The sequence below is a fragment of the Acanthopagrus latus genome, chromosome 1, assembly GCF_904848185.1.
Source record: "Acanthopagrus latus isolate v.2019 chromosome 1, fAcaLat1.1, whole genome shotgun sequence".
Classification (NCBI taxonomy): Eukaryota; Metazoa; Chordata; class Actinopteri; order Spariformes; family Sparidae; genus Acanthopagrus; species Acanthopagrus latus.
The window spans coordinates 3,099,453-3,122,061 of NC_051039.1; the positions used below are offsets into that span (position 1 = coordinate 3,099,453).

The 22,609-nt window shown below is 40.5% G+C and overlaps 2 protein-coding genes across 6 annotated transcripts in view; both read right to left on the reverse strand.

The window, feature by feature from the left end:
* Positions 1–18,160, reverse strand: LOC119018926 (B-cell receptor CD22-like). Of its 4 annotated transcripts, XM_037096961.1 has the most exons (18): positions 17,968–18,160; positions 15,453–15,487; positions 15,279–15,352; positions 13,983–14,327; positions 13,638–13,862; positions 13,151–13,504; positions 13,011–13,030; positions 6,216–6,420; positions 5,729–6,082; positions 5,384–5,608; positions 4,900–5,250; positions 4,440–4,667; positions 3,787–4,047; positions 3,437–3,688; positions 2,874–2,964; positions 2,711–2,771; positions 796–962; positions 1–670 (listed from the first exon to the last, which is right to left on the reverse strand). In XM_037096961.1, the coding sequence occupies exons 1-18, from the start codon at positions 18,001–18,003 to the stop codon at positions 601–603; spliced, it is 3,354 nt and encodes a 1,117-aa protein (XP_036952856.1). In that variant the 5' UTR covers positions 18,004–18,160; the 3' UTR covers positions 1–600. The 4 variants fall into 4 exon arrangements, with proteins under 4 accessions (XP_036952856.1, XP_036952876.1, XP_036952865.1 ...); XM_037096981.1 differs by lacking the exons at positions 13,011–13,030; positions 13,151–13,504 and having other exon boundaries at positions 13,843–13,856; XM_037096970.1 differs by lacking the exons at positions 13,011–13,030; positions 13,151–13,504 and having other exon boundaries at positions 13,843–13,862.
* Positions 18,161–18,992: 832 nt separating this feature from the next.
* Positions 18,993–22,609, reverse strand: part of LOC119018816 (basement membrane-specific heparan sulfate proteoglycan core protein-like) — a 78,684-nt gene continuing 75,067 nt past the window's right edge. For both annotated transcript variants that reach the window (XM_037096820.1, XM_037096810.1), the window contains 5 exons: positions 22,139–22,399; positions 20,978–21,059; positions 20,818–20,878; positions 20,353–20,522; positions 18,993–20,198 (listed from right to left, as the gene is read on the reverse strand). In XM_037096820.1, coding sequence (XP_036952715.1) covers positions 20,132–20,198; positions 20,353–20,522; positions 20,818–20,878; positions 20,978–21,059; positions 22,139–22,399 — 641 coding nt within the window. In that variant the 3' untranslated portion in view covers positions 18,993–20,131. The remainder of the gene's footprint in view (positions 20,199–20,352; positions 20,523–20,817; positions 20,879–20,977; positions 21,060–22,138; positions 22,400–22,609) is intronic.

The following is a 22,609-nucleotide window of genomic DNA, read 5'->3' on the forward strand; positions in this document are numbered from 1 at the left end:
GAACTTTAACCAAACTTTTATTAAAGCAAAACAGCACTAATACAAAACAGAACAAGGAGAAGTGGAAACAAATGCAATACAGAACAGAAGGAATGCATTTCAATGTGCAGGCAATGAGCAAAATGAATACATGGGTAGAATAAAATGATAAAAACTACATTATTATACATTATATATACCTGACATTACACTGCAGAAATACAGCATGTCCATGTGCCTCTGGTTCTATAAATGTTCTTTCTTTCTATCCATCCATCCATCCTATGTTTTCCTGTTAGGGAAATTAGCAACAGAAGAAATCAGCAGAGAGACTGCAGCTCTAGTCCAGTTTGAAACCAAAGTTCAGGTGTAGTTAACCAACAGTTGTTAATACATGTTCATACAAAAACACAAAATGAGCTCAAGTCCGGGGATCTACATTCTCCACCCTGACCGTGAATGTCACCATAAAATTGTTCAATCGAGTAGATGTTGAGCTGTTTCAGTCTGGAAAGTCTGGACAGTAGTGGTGGAACCAAACGACTAGCGTTGCCATCTTGTTGTTATCATGCACCGGAATGAAAAATGAAGAAACGGGCAGTCGAGAGATTCCTGTTGCCTTCAACGGTTTTGTTTGTTGACTGTACTGTACAGAGCAGATGGATCCTCCACAGTCTCTGGACCTCTGCTTCTGAAATGACAAATGAAACAAAAAAACAAACATATTAAAGGAACTTAGTGTTGACAGTAAAAATGAACAAAAAGAGGTTGTGTGTTTTACTGAGGATAATGTTCCTTCTGAGAAGAGCTGCTCACCTCGGGGCAGCACCTGCTCTGGTAAATCTGACAGCGGCGTACTCGACTCCTTCTTCTTCTTCTCCCTCCTCGTGTCTGTGGTGTCCGGCTGGTCTGATGTTGGAGTACACAGGATCTGTCTGGCTCGTAGAGAAGAGGACACTGGCATACTGAAGGTCATCCTGCTCCTTCGGATGATTGGGTCGACACAGCAAACACAACATTGTTTTTACATTTCATAACTGTGGCAATGTTGAACTTTGGTAGAACATCTTCACTCATCCTCTGTCCTTAACTTATCTTCTCTTATTGAAGATGAGAAGCAGTTATTCTGCAGTTCATCTCTGTTTGATATTGAAATGGTTTGTCAAACATCTGTGTGTGAATCTCATTGTCGTTGTCACTTGACCCCTGCAGGAGTTCTTGATTCCACAGAGCCACCTACAGTATATCTAGCTGATGTCTCTTCGTCTGCTGCTGTAGCTGCTTCCTCACCCGAGTTATTTAATTGCCAGGAAGCTATCGTGTGAATACCAACATGACAAGCTGCAGAAAAGTCAGAAGCAACAGCATCTGTAGTACCGACTGAACAGATTGTCGTATTTCCACAATGTAGAACTGTGGCAGAGTAAAGGTCAAATAAAGACATAAGGGTATTGATACATTTATAGAACAGAGGCATCATGTGAACAAACTGATATGTAAAGGGTTATAATCCTGAAAATAAAAATGGATATTTGGTCATTATTATCAGGACAGATGTTGATTGAAAGATGTGACCCAGTAAAATTTCAGATTAATATTAATATGTAGTATTTTTTATGGTAGTTTTTGACATGGAACATTTTTGTACTAAATCTGTTCTGAGTTATTTTTCTCATCAGTTGCAGGAGAGTTAAACAACATCCAGCCAGAAAACAAAGGTTTGGATTTACTTTGAATATAATCACGCTCAAGAGTCACACATAACATTCATTCACAGAGTGATTTACAGAAGCCCTGAGGAGAAAGTGAGAAATGTTTTATTTAGGTGCTCCATTTTCTAATTTAAATAAAAATATTGTTTTAAGTGTGAAACACAGTGAATTATTTTTTTCTCATGTGTTGAGATGAGTACAAATATTGACATAAATGACATTTTATTTTTCTGTACGTGAACCTGGTGAAAACAAAAATAAATTCAGGAGGAAACTAGGGCTCATTCTTTTTGTAATGCTCATTTTGACCACAAGAGGCAGCAGTGCACCACTTCTCATCCTAAATGAGATGAAAAGCATCCATGGTACTGAGTGTCATGTTTCTTCTGGCGAGAAATGTGTGTCATACTTGGTGCTCCACTGTAATACTGTGTATTATCAGCCTTCTCATCAATGGGTGTCTACAGTGAATACTGAATCACGGCCACAGATGAAGAAAGTGCATATTTCTGACAGTAAGTGACAGAAAATGAGTTGTATGTGTCTAAGGTGGTGGATAGAAAACATTCTACATTAATTCTTCCATTCACGTTGTCCATTTAGCAGCACAGAGACAGTGAAAGTCCAGCATCCATCAACATAAAGCCACATATAGAACATGGATCTATAATCAAGGTTTGATATGAAGTGAAATTAAATGTGAGATGCATCATTATGTGTAAAATAATGTCTCTCGAGTTTTATTTCTGCACCAGTTTCTCACCAGTTTCTTCAGTCTCCACAATGTTTGTATGCAGCCTCTTGTGGTCACAATGAGTATTACAGAAAGAGGCACTTGGAAAATGAAGCACCAGAAAAACAAAAATTCTCCCCTGCCCCTCTGGGCTTCTGTAGTGGTTTGAAGCCTGTTGACGTCAGATCGACACTGAGTGTTTCTCTGTCACAGTGTTTAAGTTGCACTTCATGATCGTGACTAAGAACCTGAGCAGGAATTTACACTGAAGTGTTTTAACTCTCACCTGTGTCCTGTTGTCTGGTTCATCTCCACGCTGAGGTGATTGCTTTGCAGCCCTGGTTTTTCTGGTTAAAAGAATAAATTAATTACAAACAACTTAGTTTCAAAACTTACGGCTACATTTTCAGATATTTATGTTCACAGATATATTAATCTGATCTACTCACCTTATCAGGACGAAGAGAGCGAGCCCGATGATAGCCAGGATAACAACAGGTGTTGTTTTAATGACTGCTGATTTCCATAATCGTGGTGAAACTGTAAGAACATAAAAACCTTGTGGTTACGGTAAAGCTTAACCCCCTAACTGGGGTCTCATATCATTAGTTTGTAACATTGCACTCATCAAGTTAATTGCAGAGATCTGGGAGCACAATGGAAACACTACAACGACAACAACAAAGTCCTAACAGGGCAAAATGAAGTAAAATCCTGAACAGTGCAGGTAAAACTGTAAAAGTGCTCAATCACAGCAAGAACAGCAGGTCACAGTGAAACAAGGAGGTCAGTCTAAAAATAGACAAATGTTTTTATACGACAGTATGAGTAATTATTGTAATAGCTTCCAAGTAAGTCTGATTGAGTCTGATTTAAAGACTGACCAGTGTACTCTCAATTTAAAAACATATCTGTTCAGAACAGTCGACTGCTTGGACTCCAATATTTATGCATATATCTGAGAACATACATACATCTATACATATATTAAATCATCATGTCGGAAACACACCTGTTAGCTGTAAGGTGGAGTTATGACGTCCTCTTCTGTTCTGGGCTTCACAGTAATAATTCCCACTGTGTTCAGCTCTGATGTCAGTGATGGTGAAGATCTGTCCTGATGCTTTTGGTGAGTCTTCATTCTCCTTGTACCAGGTGTAATTAGCTGCTGGGTTAGCATCACTGCTACAGGTCAGAGTCACTGAACTGCCCTCCACTATCTCAGCAGAGGGACTCACTGACACAGAGGGAAGTCTTGGACCATCTGGAGGAGAACATGTATAGAGAGACAACTAATCAATATTAGTCAACATTTTATTTTAATTCCATTGTCAGTCTAAGTGACTTCCTAATGTTACTCACACTGGACGTCTATAAATAGAGATGAAGAGTTGATCTCTCCATACTGATTCTCAGACTTGCAGGAGTAGTTCCCTCTGTCCTCAGAGCTGATGGAGGAGAAATTATAAATTCCTTCTGGTCCTTGAATCAGTGTTTGGTTCTCCTTGTACCAGGTGTAATTAGCTGCTGGGTTAGCATCACTGCTACAGGTCAGAGTCACTGAACTGCCCTCCACTATCTCAGCAGAGGGACTCACTGACACAGAGGGAAGTCTTGGACCATCTGGAGGAGATGTCAACATGTATTATTTTAAGATGTCCCAAAAAATTACGATTTGGATTAAATTGTCTTTGTTTCTTTTTGATTGTCTCCATTACCACAGCAGCTGTTCATGCTGTTGACTATAATGGGAACTGACATTAATAACAAGATTAATTACAAAAAACAACGACAGTCACTAACAAGCTGTTAGAAATGTTTAATTTCCAAAACCTTTACACATCGTTATCCATACTGTACATGCTGGTTGTGTTCAGGTCCTGTTTGCAGAGTCCTGACAGTGTGAATATTATTTCTAGTTGTAGCAGTTTAATTTTCTATACCAGCTGCATCTACAACTTTTAGAAGCCAGTGTGTCTGTACGTCTTTATCCTGATACAGTGGATCAAACTCACAGACTGGAGGAGAGCCGTAGTTCTCATGTCCTTTCAAAGCACAAGAGATGACGTCTCCAGGATAAACCCGGCCTTTAAAAGAAGATGTCTCCACCCCTGTGACTTTCTGTCCGTTCTTGAACCAGACGTAGGAAAGACGAGCAGCTGGACTGCAGCTGCTGTGACACTTCAGCTCTGCCTCAGTATCAGACTGGTGGACTGTTATTCTGGTCACCTGCACCTGCAGAGCTGGATATGAGAACAAGAAACAATATTATTATCACTGGTTCTAACAGAAATCACTGATAGATGTACACACACGACAACACAACACTTACTATTCCTACAACTAGCAGTGAACATTAGTGCCAACACAACAGTAATTATTACACAAACTCATGATGATCCATCATTTTCAACATCTTCACTGTTTCTAAATGTACTATGTTGGTGTTTTACATCAGTGTGTGTTCATCAGTACCTGTGACAGTCAGAGTTGTACCAGGTAAACTACTCCTCCACTCAGACCGTTGTGTTGTAAACTTGAAGTGATACTGAGCTGAATCACTCTCTGTCAGGTCAGTGATTCTCAGAGTGGAGCGTCCTCTCTCTGATTCAAGGACCTGAACACGACCTGCAAACTGGGAGTCACTAAGGTCCTCAGGCTGTGAAGGACTCTGCCACTGATGAGAACGTTCAGGACTGAACCACAATTTAGATTTAATAATTTCATCACTGCTGTAAGTACAAGAAATGTCCACTGATGATCCTTTGGAGGCACAGATGCTTCTGTCAGTGTAAATCACTCTGTTGCAGGTTTGACCATCAGCACCTGAAAGATAAAACAAAGTTCTGATCATTTTTAAACCAGAGTTGATGAAGAGTCACAATGAAGGTCTCCATGTTAAAATCCATGTAGTTATCAGACTCCATCAGATGGTGTTATGTTAGTGTAGTAAACTCACACACTGGAGGAGAGGGGAAATCCTCATGTCCTTCAACAGCACAGGAATAACTGGCTGCATAATTATAGTAGACTGAATAAGTAGAAGATGTTTGTGATGGAATTTTCTGTCCATTTCTGTACCAGATGTAGGAAGAACGATCAGGTAGACGACAACTGCTGTGACACTTCAGGTATTTCCAGCTAGAATCTGAGGATCTGCTCACCTTCACCTGGAGATCTGGATCTGTGAAAAAAGAACAAGAATGTTATTTTAGACAAACTGTCAACAAACACACACATTTATATTATTGTTCTTCAGATGTTGAACATTTGGAAATAATTCCAACATGAATGAAAATGTTACCTGTGACCCTCAAAGTGACTCCACGTGAACCAGTATATGTCCCTCCTTCTTGGTCTGTAATGAATCTGAACTTGTACTCGGCTGAATCACTCTCTGTCAGGTCAGTGATTCTCAGAGTGGAGCGTCTTCTCTCTGATTCAAGGACCTGAACACGACCTGCAAACTGGGAGTCACTAAGGTCCTCAGGCTGTGAAGGACTCTGCCACTGATGAGAACGATCAGGACTGAACCAGAATTTAGACCTGATAATGTTAAAACTGCTGTAAGTACAAGAAATGTCCACTGATGATCCTTTGGAGGCACAGATGCTTCTGTCAGTGTAAATCACTCTGTTGCAGGTTTGACCATCAACACCTGAAAGATAAAACAAAGTTCTGATCATTTTTAAACCAGAGTTGATGAAGAGTCACAATGAAGGTCTCCATATTAAAATCCATGTAGTTATCAGACTCCATCAGATGGTGTTATGTTAGTGTAGTAAACTCACACACTGGAGGAGAGGGGAAATCCTCATGTCCTTCAACAGCACAGGAATAACTGTCTGCATAATTAAAGTCGACTGAATAAGTAGAAGATGTTTGTGATGGAATTTTCTGTCCATTTCTGTACCAGATGTAGGAAGAACGATCAGGTAGACGACAACTGCTGTGACACTTCAGCTCTCTCCAGCTAGAATCTGAGGATCTGCTCACCTGGAGATCTGGATCTGTGAAAAAAGAAAAGAATGTTATTTTACACAAACTGTCAACATACACACACATTTATATTATTGTTCTTCAGATGATGAACATTTGGAAATAATTCCAATATGAATGAAATTCTTACCTGTGACCCTCAAAGTGACTCCAGGTGAACCAGTATATGTCCCACCTGGTTGGTTTGTTATGAACCTGAACTTGTACTCAGCTGAGTCGCTCTCTCTCAGGTCTGTGATTCTCAGACTGCAGTCCTTGTTAATACAGTCATACTGCACACGACCTGAATATCCTGGCTCATTTTTCAGATCCACATAATTCTCATTCTGCACTGTCCTGAACCAGAACCTGTTCTCTACTCTACGTACAGTAGATGGGTATCTGTAGGTGCAGCTCATGTCCACTGTTGATCCTTTTAAGGCACAGATCTCAGTAGAGCTGTAAGTCACTCCCCAGTCATCCTGACCCTGTATCACTGTAACACAGAGAACATCAGAAAACACAATGAAACTTCAGTTAACAATCAGTTAATGAGACAAAAGGTGATCAAACTACCAACATGATGTGGAGGAAAGGTAACATGGACGTGCTTCAAAATCCTCGATTATCAGACTAATTACTGTCATCAACAGTTCTTAATCATGTGTCAACAAAAAATCGTCCACACAGAAAATTCATAGAAACATAATTTAGAGAAAAGTTGAAGAAAATACTCATGTTACTCCACCCACATGTTAACTTCCCTTTTGGGAGGATGAACACAAACAAAGGAAGAGTGGAAGATGTGAACATGCTTTCTACAGTTAAACTCAGTGTGCACCCAGTCTGAAGGTGCAGTGAAGTGAACAGGAATGTATTGAACCTGTGACCTTTAATGCAGTTTACTGACCAGGATAACATGAGAAATATTATTTATTAGAGTCTGTGCTGTTCTTGGTCACTTCTCTCTGTTCACTCTGTGATCAGGATGCTGATGAGGTAAGTGTGAAAACTACAAAAATAAAAGCAGAACACTGAGGTGTCAAACTGCTTCAAGCAGCTATGATGTCAAGATAAGCTGTCTGCATATAGCATGGAAACATCACACTGAGGTCAGACAGCACTAACAGAACTAGCAGGGAGTGGTGCAGATGTACCATCATATACATCAAGTACAGTCAGTTTTGGGGGTTTTACTGTGAGAACAACATCCCTCCAAAAAACTTCACTGTGATGAAAGTAGCTGCAGATACAAACTAATCGTCCTCCACATGAGCTGCTGCTTCTGCAGCCAGGCTCGACTTTACAACACATTAAACAGGATGAGAAGGGAAAAGTTCTGAAAACCCAAAATATTCTCAGTTTACAGCGTGTAAAAGTGCTGAGCACACAGCTACTTCATGCAAAAGTCCAGATTCCCTCTTTAAATGCAGTAAATGTAACTGTACCTGACACAGAGAGAAGGAAGACGACAAATCCACTCACTGCTGCACTTAAACTCATATCTGCTCCTCTGATCTCTCTGTGAGGTTTCAGAGACAATAAAACATGTCAGCAGATAAAATAATGATGCACACAGGAGGTTTACAGTATCAGACACATCTACAAACAATTCTACTTACAGTGAAGACGGACGTCGTCTTGAAAGAAGCCGTTCCTCAGTTGTGAGTGAGCAGAAGACAGATATCAGGCTCTTAAACCACTAGATGTACTTCCTCTTTAGCTTATTAACATACATGACGTGCCAAATGCCAGTCAACACCCACATCGCACTAAAGTCGTGATTGACACACATAGTTCAAGAAGACTGGTGGGATCTGATGAGGACACACAATGGGTTATAATGAATTTGGCTCATTTAGGTGGTTCAGATTGAGAAACTGTGCAGAGATATCCAACATGTAGATTGGGATCAAATAAAAAGTCACCTAACATTTGAAGAAACCTCCAAACCTCACAGTGTTCAGAGAAACAGAACAAAACTACCTGCGTGGCTACACACCACTGAAGGTAAGAGAGAAAGTGTCTTTTTGTAATTTGGGTGAACTGACCCTTTAAAGCAGACAGAGGAGGAAGCACTCACAGTGATGAAGCCTGAATGTGCCACACTTAAACTTCCCCACTAGAGGGCAGTGAACCATCAGAGACACTGAATCAGGAGCCTGAAACAACATTTTATCCTCCATCACTGAATGTTACATTACATTCAGATTTACTTTGTTTTCACATTTTACCACTAAAACTTCAGTTTCACTTGTTTACACTCGACATTAGATTTACGAAGCATCACAGGCAGTGACTGAGTTCAGGAGTCCATAGTTCAGAGTAGTGATCAAAAACTTTACACCCTTTATAATCAGGGTGTTGAATAAACCTGGACTTTTATTCTGAAAGGGCTTCACATTTAGTGAACCTGGATCTACTCTGCTTCCTTCAATCACCACAAAAGAATTTCACTGAACCTAACGGAGATTTACGGCTCAAATATAAGTTCAGGTCCTCCTCAGTAAAAACTTTCTCTGTGCATCTTCATATCAGCAACATCCCAAATCATAATGAACCATTAAACTGTGGCACATTTCATTCTTATGGACACAAAATGTGACAATGTGAGAAATAAGCCAAAGCTAAAGGACAGAGTTGAATTTAAATGTCTTGATATCTGGTGAACAAATGATAACGTCAAAGATTAACAGAAGAATAATTAGTTTAAAGCTGAAGTTTAAACGTTCTGCTCACTAATGTTTCACCTACAGAGCTGTCCAACAGCTCCTTCACTTGTTGTGGAAGCTGGCTGTTGATTTGACTCAGCAGCAGAAATAACTGGAAAATGTAACATCTGTCAAAGTGTTTTACTACTGGACTTATGTTTGGTTTCAATGTGTGAAAATATAAACTGTACATGAAGTCAAATGTGATGCTCTCAGCTCACTGTCTCACTCTGAACACACTTTATTGGCTTTGTCAGCCAGGACAGGTGAAAACCCAGATGATGATCACAGATATTATTTATTATTCTGTAGAATTAAAAATACATTTTGTTTAACAACTCATCAATGTCTATAATATAACTGACTGTACAGGTTAAAATAAGCTCTCGCAGTTTAAGCATTAAGCTGATCTGAACAATAAATCATGTCTGACACCTGGACATGATTCAGTTGAAGCTGCCGACTCCACGTTCTTCTAAACTTCCTGCTACATGCTGCTGCTGACTGTCTGTGCTGCTGACTCCTACCTGCTGCTGCTACAGAAAACTCAACATGAAAACTTTTGGAGCTGAAGGTAAATGTGTCCACTTCCCCCACATCCTCCACAGCCTCGCTCTCCTCTGTCATAGTTCAATGTGGTCCTTCTTTGTGTCCATCAGGTGAGTCCTGCCTCTGGTTCAGCTGCATCTGAAGAAAATCACAGAACACACGTGTAAAGTTTTACTTGTGACTGTGACTGTAAATCTACAGTCGGGATGTTTTATTGGATGCAGGAGTCTCTAACCTGACTGGACTTCACAGCATGTCTTCCTGCTGCTCTGTGTCTTCTGTCTGTGCTGCAGTGAAGTCTGAGACGTCCTCATACTCAGGACAAGAGTCCAACTGATGAGGAGAGACGACAAAATGAAGCTCGAAGGACCTCGTTCATGAACCGACATCAAATCAGATCAGCCACGTTATTATAACTGTGATATAGAGGAGGTTTTGTCAAGACGGCCTCTCTCTCTGTCTCACCTCCATCATCTCGACAGGTTGTTGTGGTTCAGTGGTGGAGCTCAGAGTTTTCTTCTTCCTGGATTGAGTCCAACAACAACAAATCAATCAAATCAATCTTACACATTGAGAAACTCATATCACTAAAACTAAATGAAGTCTGAAGAAGAAAATAAAAGAGCAGATGGATTCTGATTGTTTCACCTGGTCCACAGACTCAGGAGAAGAAGAGGAATCAGCATCAAGACCACCAGAGTCAACCTGATGATGTTCTTTATCTTTGTTGAATTCACTAGAAATACACACAGATATGTGATGAGAATCAATAAATCCCTTTTCCAGGTGATGCTGTCTGTTAATCAGTCAGTCAGAGTCCTCCACCTCTGACATGATGGAGGTTCCTCCCTGAACACAGCTACAGAAAAACTGTCTCTGAACACAGACAGGAAATGTTATTTTCTCTGCATCAGTTATGAGTTGTTACATATTAACATGTTAATCTGGTCTGGTGCAGTAAACAGGTGTGTGTGCAGGTGAATGAGGATAACTCACCTGCCAGAACAGTCAGATGTACGCTGGTTTTGTTTCTTCCTCTTCTGTTCTGGGCTTCACATGAATAATTCCCACTGTGTTCAGCTCTGATGTCAGTGATGGTGAAGATCTGTCCTGATGCTTTTGGTGAGTCTTCATTCTCCTTGTACCAGGTGTAATTAGCTGCTGGGTTAGCATCACTGCTACAGGTCAGAGTCACTGAACTGCCCTCCACTATCTCAGCAGAGGGACTCACTGACACAGAGGGAAGTCTTGGACCATCTGGAGGAGATTTAAAGAGACTCATGTCATTCACATCAGATGATGACTTTGTCATATTTACATTTTGGATTAAGGTCATGTGCTCTGTGAACATAAACTTGTATTTTGCCTTTTTAGACCTGACATTCTTCAACCTACACAAACAGACCACAGTTAACAGTAAATTCACATTATATATCTGGAGATATGTGTATAAACATGTGAAGCAGGTTCACTGTGGCTACAAGTCGTATGGCTTGTAACGCTGAGTCAGCAGGACATCAGAGTTACTTATATTTTGTACTCACACTGGACATCGACTGATACAGACGAGGACATGATCTCTCCATACTGATTCTCTGACTTGCAGGAGTAGTTCCCTCTGTCCTCAGAGCTGATGGAGGAGAAATGATAGATGCCTTCTGTTCCTTGAATCAGTGTTTGGTTCTTCTTGTACCAGGTGTAATTAGCTGCTGGGTTAGCATCACTGCTACAGGTCAGAGTCACTGAACTGCCCTCCACTATCTCAGCAGAGGGACTCACTGACACAGAGGGAAGTCTTGGACCATCTGGAGGAGATGTCAACATGTATTATTTTAAGATGTCGCAAAAAATTACTATTTGGATTAAACTGTCTTTGTTTCTTTTTGATTGTCTCCATTACCACAGCAGCTGTTCATGCTGTTGACTATAATGGGAACTGACATTAATAACAAGATTAATTTAAAAAAAGAAAACAACAGTCACTAAAAAGCTGTTAGAAATGTTTAATTTCCAAAACCTTTACACATCGTTATCCATACTGTACATGCTGGTTGTGTTCAGGTCCTGTTTGCAGAGTCCTGACAGTGTGAATATTATTTCTAGTTGTAGCAGTTTAATTTTCTATACCAGCTGCATCTACAACTTTTAGAAGCCAGTGTGTCTGCACGTCTTTTTCCTGACACAGTGGATCAAACTCACAGACTGGAGGAGAGCCGTAGTTCTCATGTCCTTTCAAAGCACAAGAGATGATGTCTCCAGGATAAACCCGGCCTTTAAAAGAAGATGTCTCCACCCCTGTGACTCTCTGTCCGTTCTTGAACCAGACGTAGGAAAGACGAGCAGCTGGACTGCAGCTGCTGTGACACTTCAGCTCTGCCTCAGTATCAGACTGGTGGACTGTTATTCTGGTCACCTGCACCTGCAGAGCTGGATATGAGAACAAGAAACAATATTATTATCACTGGTTCTAACAGAAATCACTGATAGATGTACACACACGACAACACAACACTTACTATTCCTACAACTAGCAGTGAACATTAGTGCCAACACAACAGTAATTATTACACAAACTCATGATGATCCATCATTTTCAACATCTTCACTGTTTCTAAATGTACTATGTTGATGTTTTACATCAGTGTGTGTTCATCAGTACCTGTGACAGTCAGAGTTGTACCAGGTAAACTACTCCTCCACTCAGACCATTGTGTTGTAAACTTGAAGTGATACTGAGCTGAATCACTCTCTGTCAGGTCAGTGATTCTCAGAGTGGAGCGTCCTCTCTCTGATTCAAGGACCTGAACACGACCTGCAAACTGGGAGTCACTAAGGTCCTCAGGCTGTGAAGGACTCTGCCACTGATGAGAACGTTCAGGACTGAACCACAATTTAGATTTAATAATTTCATCACTGCTGTAAGTACAAGAAATGTCCACTGATGATCCTTTGGAGGCACAGATGCTTCTGTCAGTGTAAATCACTCTGTTGCAGGTTTGACCATCAGCACCTGAAAGATAAAACAAAGTTCTGATCATTTTTAAACCAGAGTTGATGAAGAGTCACAATGAAGGTCTCCATGTTAAAATCCATGTAGTTATCAGACTCCATCAGATGGTGTTATGTTAGTGTAGTAAACTCACACACTGGAGGAGAGGGGAAATCCTCATGTCCTTCAACAGCACAGGAAAAACTGGCTGCATAAGTATAGTAGACTGAATAAGTAGAAGATGTTTGTGATGGAATTTTCCGTCCATTTCTGTACCAGATGTAGGAAGAACGATCAGGTAGACGACAACTGCTGTGACACTTCAGGTATTTCCAGCTAGAATCTGAGGATCTGCTCACCTTCACCTGGAGATCTGGATCTGTGAAAAAAGAACAAGAATGTTATTTTAGACAAACTGTCAACAAACACACACATTTATATTATTGTTCTTCAGATGTTGAACATTTGGAAATAATTCCAACATGAATGAAAATGTTACCTGTGACCCTCAAAGTGACTCCACGTGAACCAGTATATGTCCCTCCTTCTTGGTCTGTAATGAATCTGAACTTGTACTCGGCTGAATCACTCTCTGTCAGGTCAGTGATTCTCAGAGTGGAGCGTCTTCTCTCTGATTCAAGGACCTGAACACGACCTGCAAACTGGGAGTCACTAAGGTCCTCAGGCTGTGAAGGACTCTGCCACTGATGAGAACGATCAGGACTGAACCAGAATTTAGACCTGATAATGTTAAAACTGCTGTAAGTACAAGAAATGTCCACTGATGAGCCTTTGGAGGCACAGATGCTTCTGTCAGTGTAAATCACTCTGTTGCAGGTTTGACCATCAACACCTGAAAGATAAAACAAAGTTCTGATCATTTTTAAACCAGAGTTGATGAAGAGTCACAATGAAGGTCTCCATATTAAAATCCATGTAGTTATCAGACTCCATCAGATGGTGTTATGTTAGTGTAGTAAACTCACACACTGGAGGAGAGGGGAAATCCTCATGTCCTTCAACAGCACAGGAATAACTGTCTACAGAATTATAGTAGACTGAATAAGTAGAAGATGTTTGTGATGGAATTTTCTGTCCACTTTTGTACCAGATGTAGGAAGAACGATCAGGTAGATGACAACTGCTGTGACACTTCAGGTCTCTCCAGCTAGAATCTGAGGATCTGCTCACCTGCACCTGGAGATCTGGATCTGTGAAAAAAGAACAAGAATGTTATTTTAGACAAACTGTCAACAAACACACACATTTATATCATTGTTCTTCAGATGTTGAACATTTGGAAATAATTCCAATATGAATGAAAATGTTACCTGTGACCCTCAAAGTGACTCCAGGTGAACCAATGTATCTCCCACCTGGTTGGTTTGTTATGAACCTGAACTTGTACTCAGCTGAGTCGCTCTCTCTCAGGTCTGTGATTCTCAGACTGCAGTCCTTGTTAATACAGTCATACTGCACACGACCTGAATATCCTAGCTCATTTTTCAGACCCACATAATTCTCATTCTGCACTGTCCTGAACCAGAACCTGTTCTCAACTCTCTGTACAGTAGATGGGTATCTGTAGGTGCAACTCATGTCCACTGTTGATCCTTTGAAGGCACAGACCTCAGTAGAGCTGTAAGTCACTCCCCAGTCATCCTGACCCTGTATCACTGTAACACAGAGAACATCAGAAAACACAATGAAACTTCAGTTAACAATCAGTTAATGAGACAAAAGGTGATCAAACTACCAACATGATGTGGAGGAAAGGTAACATGGACGTGCTTCAAAATCCTCGATTATCAGACTAATTACTGTCATCATCAGTTCTTAATCATGTGTCAACAAAAAATCGTCCACACAGAAAATTCATAGAAACATAATTTAGAGAAAAGTTGAAGAAAATACTCATGTTACTCCACCCACATGTTAACTTCCCTTTTGGGAGGATGAACACAAACAAAGGAAGAGTGGAAGATGTGAACATGCTTTCTACAGTTAAACTCAGTGTGCACCCAGTCTGAAGGTGCAGTGAAGTGAACAGGAATGTATTGAACCTGTGACCTTTAATGCAGTTTACTGACCAGGATAAGATGAGAAATATTATTTATTAGAGTCTGTGCTGTTCTTGGTCACTTCTCTCTGTTCACTCTGTGATCAGGATGCTGCTGAGGTAAGTGTGAAAACTACAAAATAAAAGCAGAACACTGAGGTGTCAAACTGCTTCAGGCAGCTATGATGTCAAGATAAGCTGTCTGCATATAGCATGGAAACATCACACTGAGGTCAGACAGCACTAACAGAACTAGCAGGGAGTGGTGCAGATGCACCATCATATACAACAAGTACAGTCAGTTTTGGGGGTTTTACTGTGAGAACAAAATCCCTCCAAAAAACTTCACTGTGATGAAAGTAGCTGCAGATACAAACTAATTGTCCTCCACATGAGCTGCTGCTTCTGCAGCCAGGCTCGACTTTACAACACATTAAACAGGATGAGAAGGGAAAAGTTCTGAAAACCCAAAATATTCTCAGTTTACAGCATGTAAAAGTGCTGAGCACACAGCTACTTCATGCAAAAGTCCAGATTCCCTCTTTAAATGCAGTAAATGTAACTGTACCTGACACAGAGAGAAGGAAGACGACAAATCCACTCACTGCTGCACTTAAACTCATATCTGCTCCTCTGATCTCTCTGTGAGGTTTCAGAGACAATAAAACATGTCAGCAGATAAAATAATGATGCACACAGGAGGTTTACAGTATCAGACACATCTACAAACAATTCTACTTACAGTGAAGACGGACGTCGTCTTGAAAGAAGCCGTTCCTCAGTTGTGAGTGAGCAGAAGTCAGATATCACACTCTTAAACCACTAGATGTACTTCCGCTTTAGCTTATTAACATACATGACGTGCCAAATGCCAGTCAACACCCACATCGTACTAAAGTCGTGATTGACACACATAGTTCAAGAAGACTGGTGGGATCTGATGAGGACACACAGTTGTTTTTAATGGATTTGTGTCATTTAGGTGGTTCAGATTGAGAAACTGCTCAGAGATGTCCAACATGTAGACTGGGTCACCTAACATTTGAAAAAACCTCCAAACCTCACAGTGTTCAGAGAGACAGAACAAAACTACCTGTGTGGCTACACACCGCTGAAGGTAAGAGAGAAAGTGTCTTTTTGTAATTTGGGTGAACTGACCCTTTAAAGCAGACAGAGGAGGAAGCACTCACAGTGATGAAGCCTGAATGTGCCACACTTAAACTTCCCCACTAGAGGGCAGTGAACCATCAGAGATACTGAATCAGGAGCCTGAAACAACATTTTATCCTCCATCACTGAATGTTACATTACATTCAGATTTACTTTGTTTTCACATTTTACCACTAAAACTTCAGTTTGACTTGTCTACACTGGACATCTAATTTATGAAGCAGCACAGGTAATGACTGAGTTCAGGAGTCCATAGTTCAGAGTAATGGTCAAAAACTTCACAGAGACCTGGCTCTCAGACAAAGTCACTGACTTTGGACTGCAGCCTCTGGTAAGGCCAGAGGGGGACGTGTGTTTGTGTTTATCAACAACTCGTCGTGTGGAGATATACAGACCAGATGTCGAGTTTCTACTGCTGAAATGCTGTTCCTTCCATCTACTGAGGGAATTTACTGCTGTGTTTTTGGCCGCTCTTTACATCCCCTGAGAGCCAACTCCACAGCAGCGCTCAGCAAACTTCATGACATCATCAGTGCGCAAGAGACAGTTCATCCTGATGCTGTCTTCCTCGCCGCTGGTGACTTTAGCCACTGCAACTTAAAGACTGTATTCTCTGAATATTATCAACCTGTGGATATTCCCTCCCATGATTAAAATACACTGGATCATGTTTACAGCAGTATACTCGGAGCCTACAAGGCTGCACCCCGCCTGCACTTCGGGCACTCAGACCACATCTCTTTGGTCCTGTATCCGGCATACAGACAAAGACTGAAACAGATAAACCCTGTGACTAAACAAGTCAAACTCCGGACCCCGGACACTGAAAGCATCCTGCGGGACTGTTTTGTTTGGACAGACTGGGATGTGTTTAAAGCTGCAGCCACTCTGGAGGACTCTTCTGTCAGCATACAGGACTATGCTGAGTACAACAATCTGTGACTGGCTCCTAGACTTTCTGACTGGCAGGCCCCAGACTGTCAGGATTGGAATTAGGACTTCAGCCAGCATCATCACAAACAATGGCACTCCACAGGGATGCGTCCTCAGCCCCATTCTCTACGCCCTGTTCAACTATTACTGTGTCACCTCCCACAAAGACAACACCATCCTAAAGTTTGCAGACGACACCTCAGTGATAGGATGCATCAGTGGTGGGGACGAAGTGGCCTACAGGAGGGAGACCGCATCGCCCACTGTACATGGGAGCTATAAGTAGTGAGGGTGAGCAGCTTCAAGTACCTGGGTGTCCACATCAGTGATGACCTCACTTGGTCATTCAACACCACACAGCTGGTAAAGTGGGCCCAACAGCGGCCATATTTTCGGAGAAGGCTGAGGAAGATTGGCATGTAGCCTGAGCTCCTCAGCAATGACTATAGCTCCATTGTTGAGAGCATCTTAACCGGCTGTATCACCATCTAGTGCAGCAGCACTTCTGCTATGGACAGCAGACACCTTCAGACAGTGGTAAAGACTGCGGAGAAGATCACCAGAACTCTACTGCCCTCTCTGCAGAGCATTTACCACCGCAGAGTCCACAGGAGTGACCCCAACCACCCCCACCACGGACTGTTCATGCTTCTACCCTCAGACCGGATGTACAGAAGTGTGTATTCCAAAACCACCAGACATAACAACATGCTCTTTAATTACCGTGAAGTCGTCATAATGCAGAATGAAACCCTTAAAAAAGTTTATATTAAACCGAATAAATTATTTTAGTATTGATGCATTACTGATACATGTTTAATCTTATCAAGTTGGTATCAACAAAAACCAATACTAAAGGAATCAGCTCTCAAAGTAATCAACTACAGCTAAAAATATGTTTGTCTGAGTTGTAGTCAAGTAGAAGCAGCATTGGAAGACATATTCAAGCGATCTTAAAGCAGAATATGACACAATACAGTATTTAATAAGTTAATTAATGTTAAAATAACGTTAGCTACTTTCCACCACTTGACACTGGGCAGCTAGCATACAGCTGGATTTTCTGCTAAAACAGTAAGCTAGCATTAGCATTTAGAATATATACATTTTCGAGGTGTGTCAGTTAATATCTTGCTAACATCATCACAACTTACCACAGGTAAACACAGAAGCCGTATTTTAATCTTCATTCGTGTTAAAACTGTTTCGAGTCATTTTAACTCGTAGTTAGCTTAACTTTCACCAACTAAAACAGCAACTGTACGTCACCAACTGACAGTTAATCAACGTCTACATTTCTGTTATTATGCATACGTCATTTTAGAGGCGCGCGACCGTTCTTTGACCTCTGACCTTTGACCTACTTAAACGGTATTGCCGTTAATTTCGCTCTTACGTCTGACGTCATGGCTCGGAACGTGAACTGAGTAGTTCAGGGAGCCTGGGGAAGCCCAGCATCGTCAATTAAAGAAAATAAAATCATGAAAACGAGCCTTTATTATACAAAAATACTTATATTCCCATGACAAGTCATGAAAATAAGATTTGAAAATGTAGAAATTGTGAGGAAAAAAGTATCAATTATCAGATTAAAAAAACTTAAGTTATGATGCAAAGTCACAATGATGGGCTAGATCAATCATCTGTCCACTCTAAGATATTATGTTAAGAAATGTTTAATGTTTTGTATAAAGGTCACCTTGCAGGTGTGGTCTGAAATATCAATTAATCTGGCACCGTTCATCAATCAATTCAGTAAGTAAGTATGATACTTTATTGATCTCCAGGGTAAAATAAACATGTTATAAAAGGACAAGAGTCAGACTGAGAGGTCAGGAAAAACAACCCAGTCTCACAAATATGCACGAATAAAATCGGTACTGTATGTATCTTTAGGTATGATTTTCAGTTGTATGTTGTAGCAACACTGCTCATGGTCTGATAAGGTTTAGGCAAGAAAAACACTTGTTGGGGTTCAGAAAAGATCATGTTTGGAAATGTCCGGATGTTGAAAAATGAAGTGGTTTCATGCTTACAAATGCTGAAACATCAACACATCACCCTCCACTTCCTGATATGACAGTCAGCTTATAAACAGGTAATATGAACATTATATGACATGAATTGTAGAGATGTCGATATAGTACGTACAACACAAATTTCAGGATTTGCAGAAACGTAACATGACAACATTTTATTTTTGCGACTGAGCTGCAGAAAAATAGATAAACAACTGTGAATTTTAAAAGTAATATATATACAAAAAAAATAACATGATGTAACATTAGCCAGGTACTGAGACATCAGTGATCTAGTTGTGATTGTTCAAAGCTGCTTATAAAGAAAATGACTATAATACATTGAAACAGCAGAGAGGTCTGATAACTCTCAGTTTGAAGTGTGCCTTTGAAAAAAGAAGCTCAGTTTGCAGAGATCTTTGTCGTACTCCTCTGTCACAACAAGACTCAGGACACACTACTCTAGATGTGAACACACAAAACAGAGGCAGGGCTAAGTGGTCGGGGCAAAGGGTGTATTGGGATTAGAGCTGTCACAATATCAGATTGTAACTACACAATTATCATTGCCTAAATAACAATATTATCACAATATCTCTAGAGAATATGGAAACAATAATGCTCAGTCAAATTCATCTCTAACTTTGTTTACTGTGTGTTTTGTCTCTTTTTTGGCAAATTGATTACCCTCAAAATACGAGTGTAGAGAGGTGGAGAGAGAGCCTCTGACCATGACTGTACTGATGTGTACAAAAAGAACAGTTACACTCAACCAGCATTAAGGTGCGTTATCATCACCTACCACGACAAAATGGGAAGGGAAAGAAACGGAAAGAGGCGATATATTATTTACAAGCTGCTATCATGTTTGTAATATTAACACTATTAGTATTTCATTTTAAATATCATGATTATTGTTAATGTCGTTATATCGTGACTCTTCTAATTGAGATTGAGTCTTAGACTCCTACAGTTTGGTCTGAGAGTAACTCACAAAGTAGCTGCGGGGAAATTTGGGGGGAATTACAGTTGTCAGAGACTATTTCAAAGATAAAAGATAAAAGTTCACCGAATATTGAACTTTCATTTATCAGGTTTCTATAAAAAGCACATTAGGAGTTATATTTACAATTAATTGGATAAAAAAGTAACTTAACACATTCTTCCACTAAGCTGAACACTGGTGTATGTTAAGTTCATAAATCCGAGCTTCTCTAAGATATATCATTGTCTCTATTGTATATTCCTGCTATGATACAAATGTTATGAAGGAACAGAAATATCAGACTATAAATGCAGGTCAGCAGGTTTTGTTGACGGTGCTGTACAACGCAGCTGGATCCTCTGCAGCTCCCTGACCTCTGGCTCTAAGAAGAAGAAAAGATATTGTATGAAATAAAACAATTCTCATCTCAACAGTGATGATAAAGACAGATGAAGGAGAATGCAAAAGCAATGAGTGCATTTCAAAGTGAAGTCATTTTAATATTGCAGAGTGTTCCTGTATGAAGAGCTGCTCACCTCGGGGCGGTACTGGCACTGTTAAATCTGACAGCAGCGTACTCGACTTCCTGTTGCTCCACGTGTCTTCGAGGCTGAGCTGGTCTGATGTTGGAGTACAGATTATCTGCCTGGTTGTTGGAGAAGTGGACGCTGGTGTAATGAAAGTCGTCCTGCTCCTCCGACTCTCCCTGGTCAGGTAGACGCAAACAGAATTACTTTCAGCTACATATTTTATACGAGTCTTTCATTTGAACAGTGCATTCTTGCAGAAGATTGAAACCAGGATGAAAACAGCCGAAGCTGAAGCAGCTGTGATAATAATGGAACTAATATCTCTGCTGTCAGAAGTGCAACATGAAGTCCTCCTCTGTCAGATGAGTTCTCTAGAAACCCTTAAAGACACTGAGTGACTCAGCAGTGTGAACAAACAGGAGTCAGACAGGGTTTTATGTCTTCTAGAGTTAAATACATAACTGTCCTCACCTGTTCCCTGTTGTCTGGTCTCTCTTCAGCCTCAGTAGATTCCCTGGAAGACCTCTTTTTCCTGGTTAGAAAAGTTAATTAAAACATAAACGACTCAATGTTTTAATTCTAAATTGCAGTGAATGAACATTCAGTGACTCAGTAGAACAGAGCTTCTCACCTGATCCACAGGAAGACAGAGAGGGATATGATAGCCAGGAGAACGACAGTGATTGTTCCAGCAGCCACTGATTTCCATGATACTATAAAATGGTGATCAAAAGAAAACAGACAGTTAATCAGAGTGTTACAGCATGTTTTGTTCTGTTGGTCCCAGACATTGATATATGGTAAAACAAGAGGGGAAAAACAAAGATGTCTTGGATGACAGTGCATCTGTATGTATTAAATCAGTTAATGTCCAGCTCAGTATAGGTGGACTATCTGTCAGGCTGTGGACACATGTAGTATAGTACATGACAGAGAGATTAGGTTGAAACATAAACTCCTCAGTGCCCTCTGCTGGGCAGAAAATGTAGTGCACAGTTTCTGAATTACACTGGATTACATCCCTGACATAATGGCAATAAACTCATGTGGTTAAATATTTTTAACCAAGGTTGTATTTGAGTCCAAATGTACAATCTTGTTAAAGTTAAAACAACCGTGTCATGTTTCATTTCTATAAGTGCACAGGAGCTTTTCTCAGTCGAGGTCTAAAGAAGCCAGTAGGACAGTATCATCTGCGTACAACAATACACCATCCTAACAAACCAATAAATGGACAGTTTTCACACCTGAGCTCAACACTGACATTATTTCCACAGGTATTATGATCACAAGACAAAAGCCAACAGTCACACTGGATGTGTTTGGCAGGAGCCCAACAATAAAGACAAACTCTCACTCTGAGTGCTCAGAGAGTTAAAACTCTCAAGAAACAATAACTGTACTCAAAACTGCAGCAGGACACCAACAGAAACATCAGGGAACATGTTCTTTAATATTTTAAAGGTAGACACAGGTAAGCAAGATTATTATATTCCTATGAGCCCTTCATTATGTAACAGAGTACAAAAACTCTGAACACTGTTTCAGCTGAAAGATAAAAATCTGATCTGATCTGTCGTCTTGAGGATGACTCCCAGATAACTGGAACACTCTGTTTCCTGCCTCCTATCCAGAGGATGTGACTGTCAGGTTAAGAAGCCTCACAGAGTGCTTCTTCTCCTACAGTCTCCCCAGGTGAGGTCAAATGTTTTCTGCTCTTACTGAAAAAAATGTCTGTGATTTTCCATACGATCAAGTACGTATAAAATCTGTACTGCCATCAATAACTCACCTGCCAGAACAGTCAGATGTACGCTGGTTTTGTTTCTTCCTCTTCTGTTCTGGACTTCACAGGAATAATTCCCACTGTGTTCAGCTCTGAAGTCAGTGATGGTGAAGATCTGTCCTGATGCTTTTGGTGAGTCTTCATTCTCCTTGTACCAGGTGTAATTAGCTGCTGGGTTAGCATCACTGCTACAGGTCAGAGTCACTGAACTGCCCTCCACTATCTCAGCAGAGGGACTCACTGACACAGAGGGAAGTCTTGGACCATCTGGAGGAGAAAACATGAACACATTTTACATTTTAATTTTAAGATTGCAGATCACTTTCAGATAAATAACATATGAAATACAATACAGGAAATATTAGTCAGAGTGAAGGTGGTGCAGGTTGATTCAATCCTTTGCAAAATCTATTAAATAAAACTAGTGTCTGTGTTCTCAGGTCGGGTGCAAAATTGTCAGATTTCATTTGTGACACG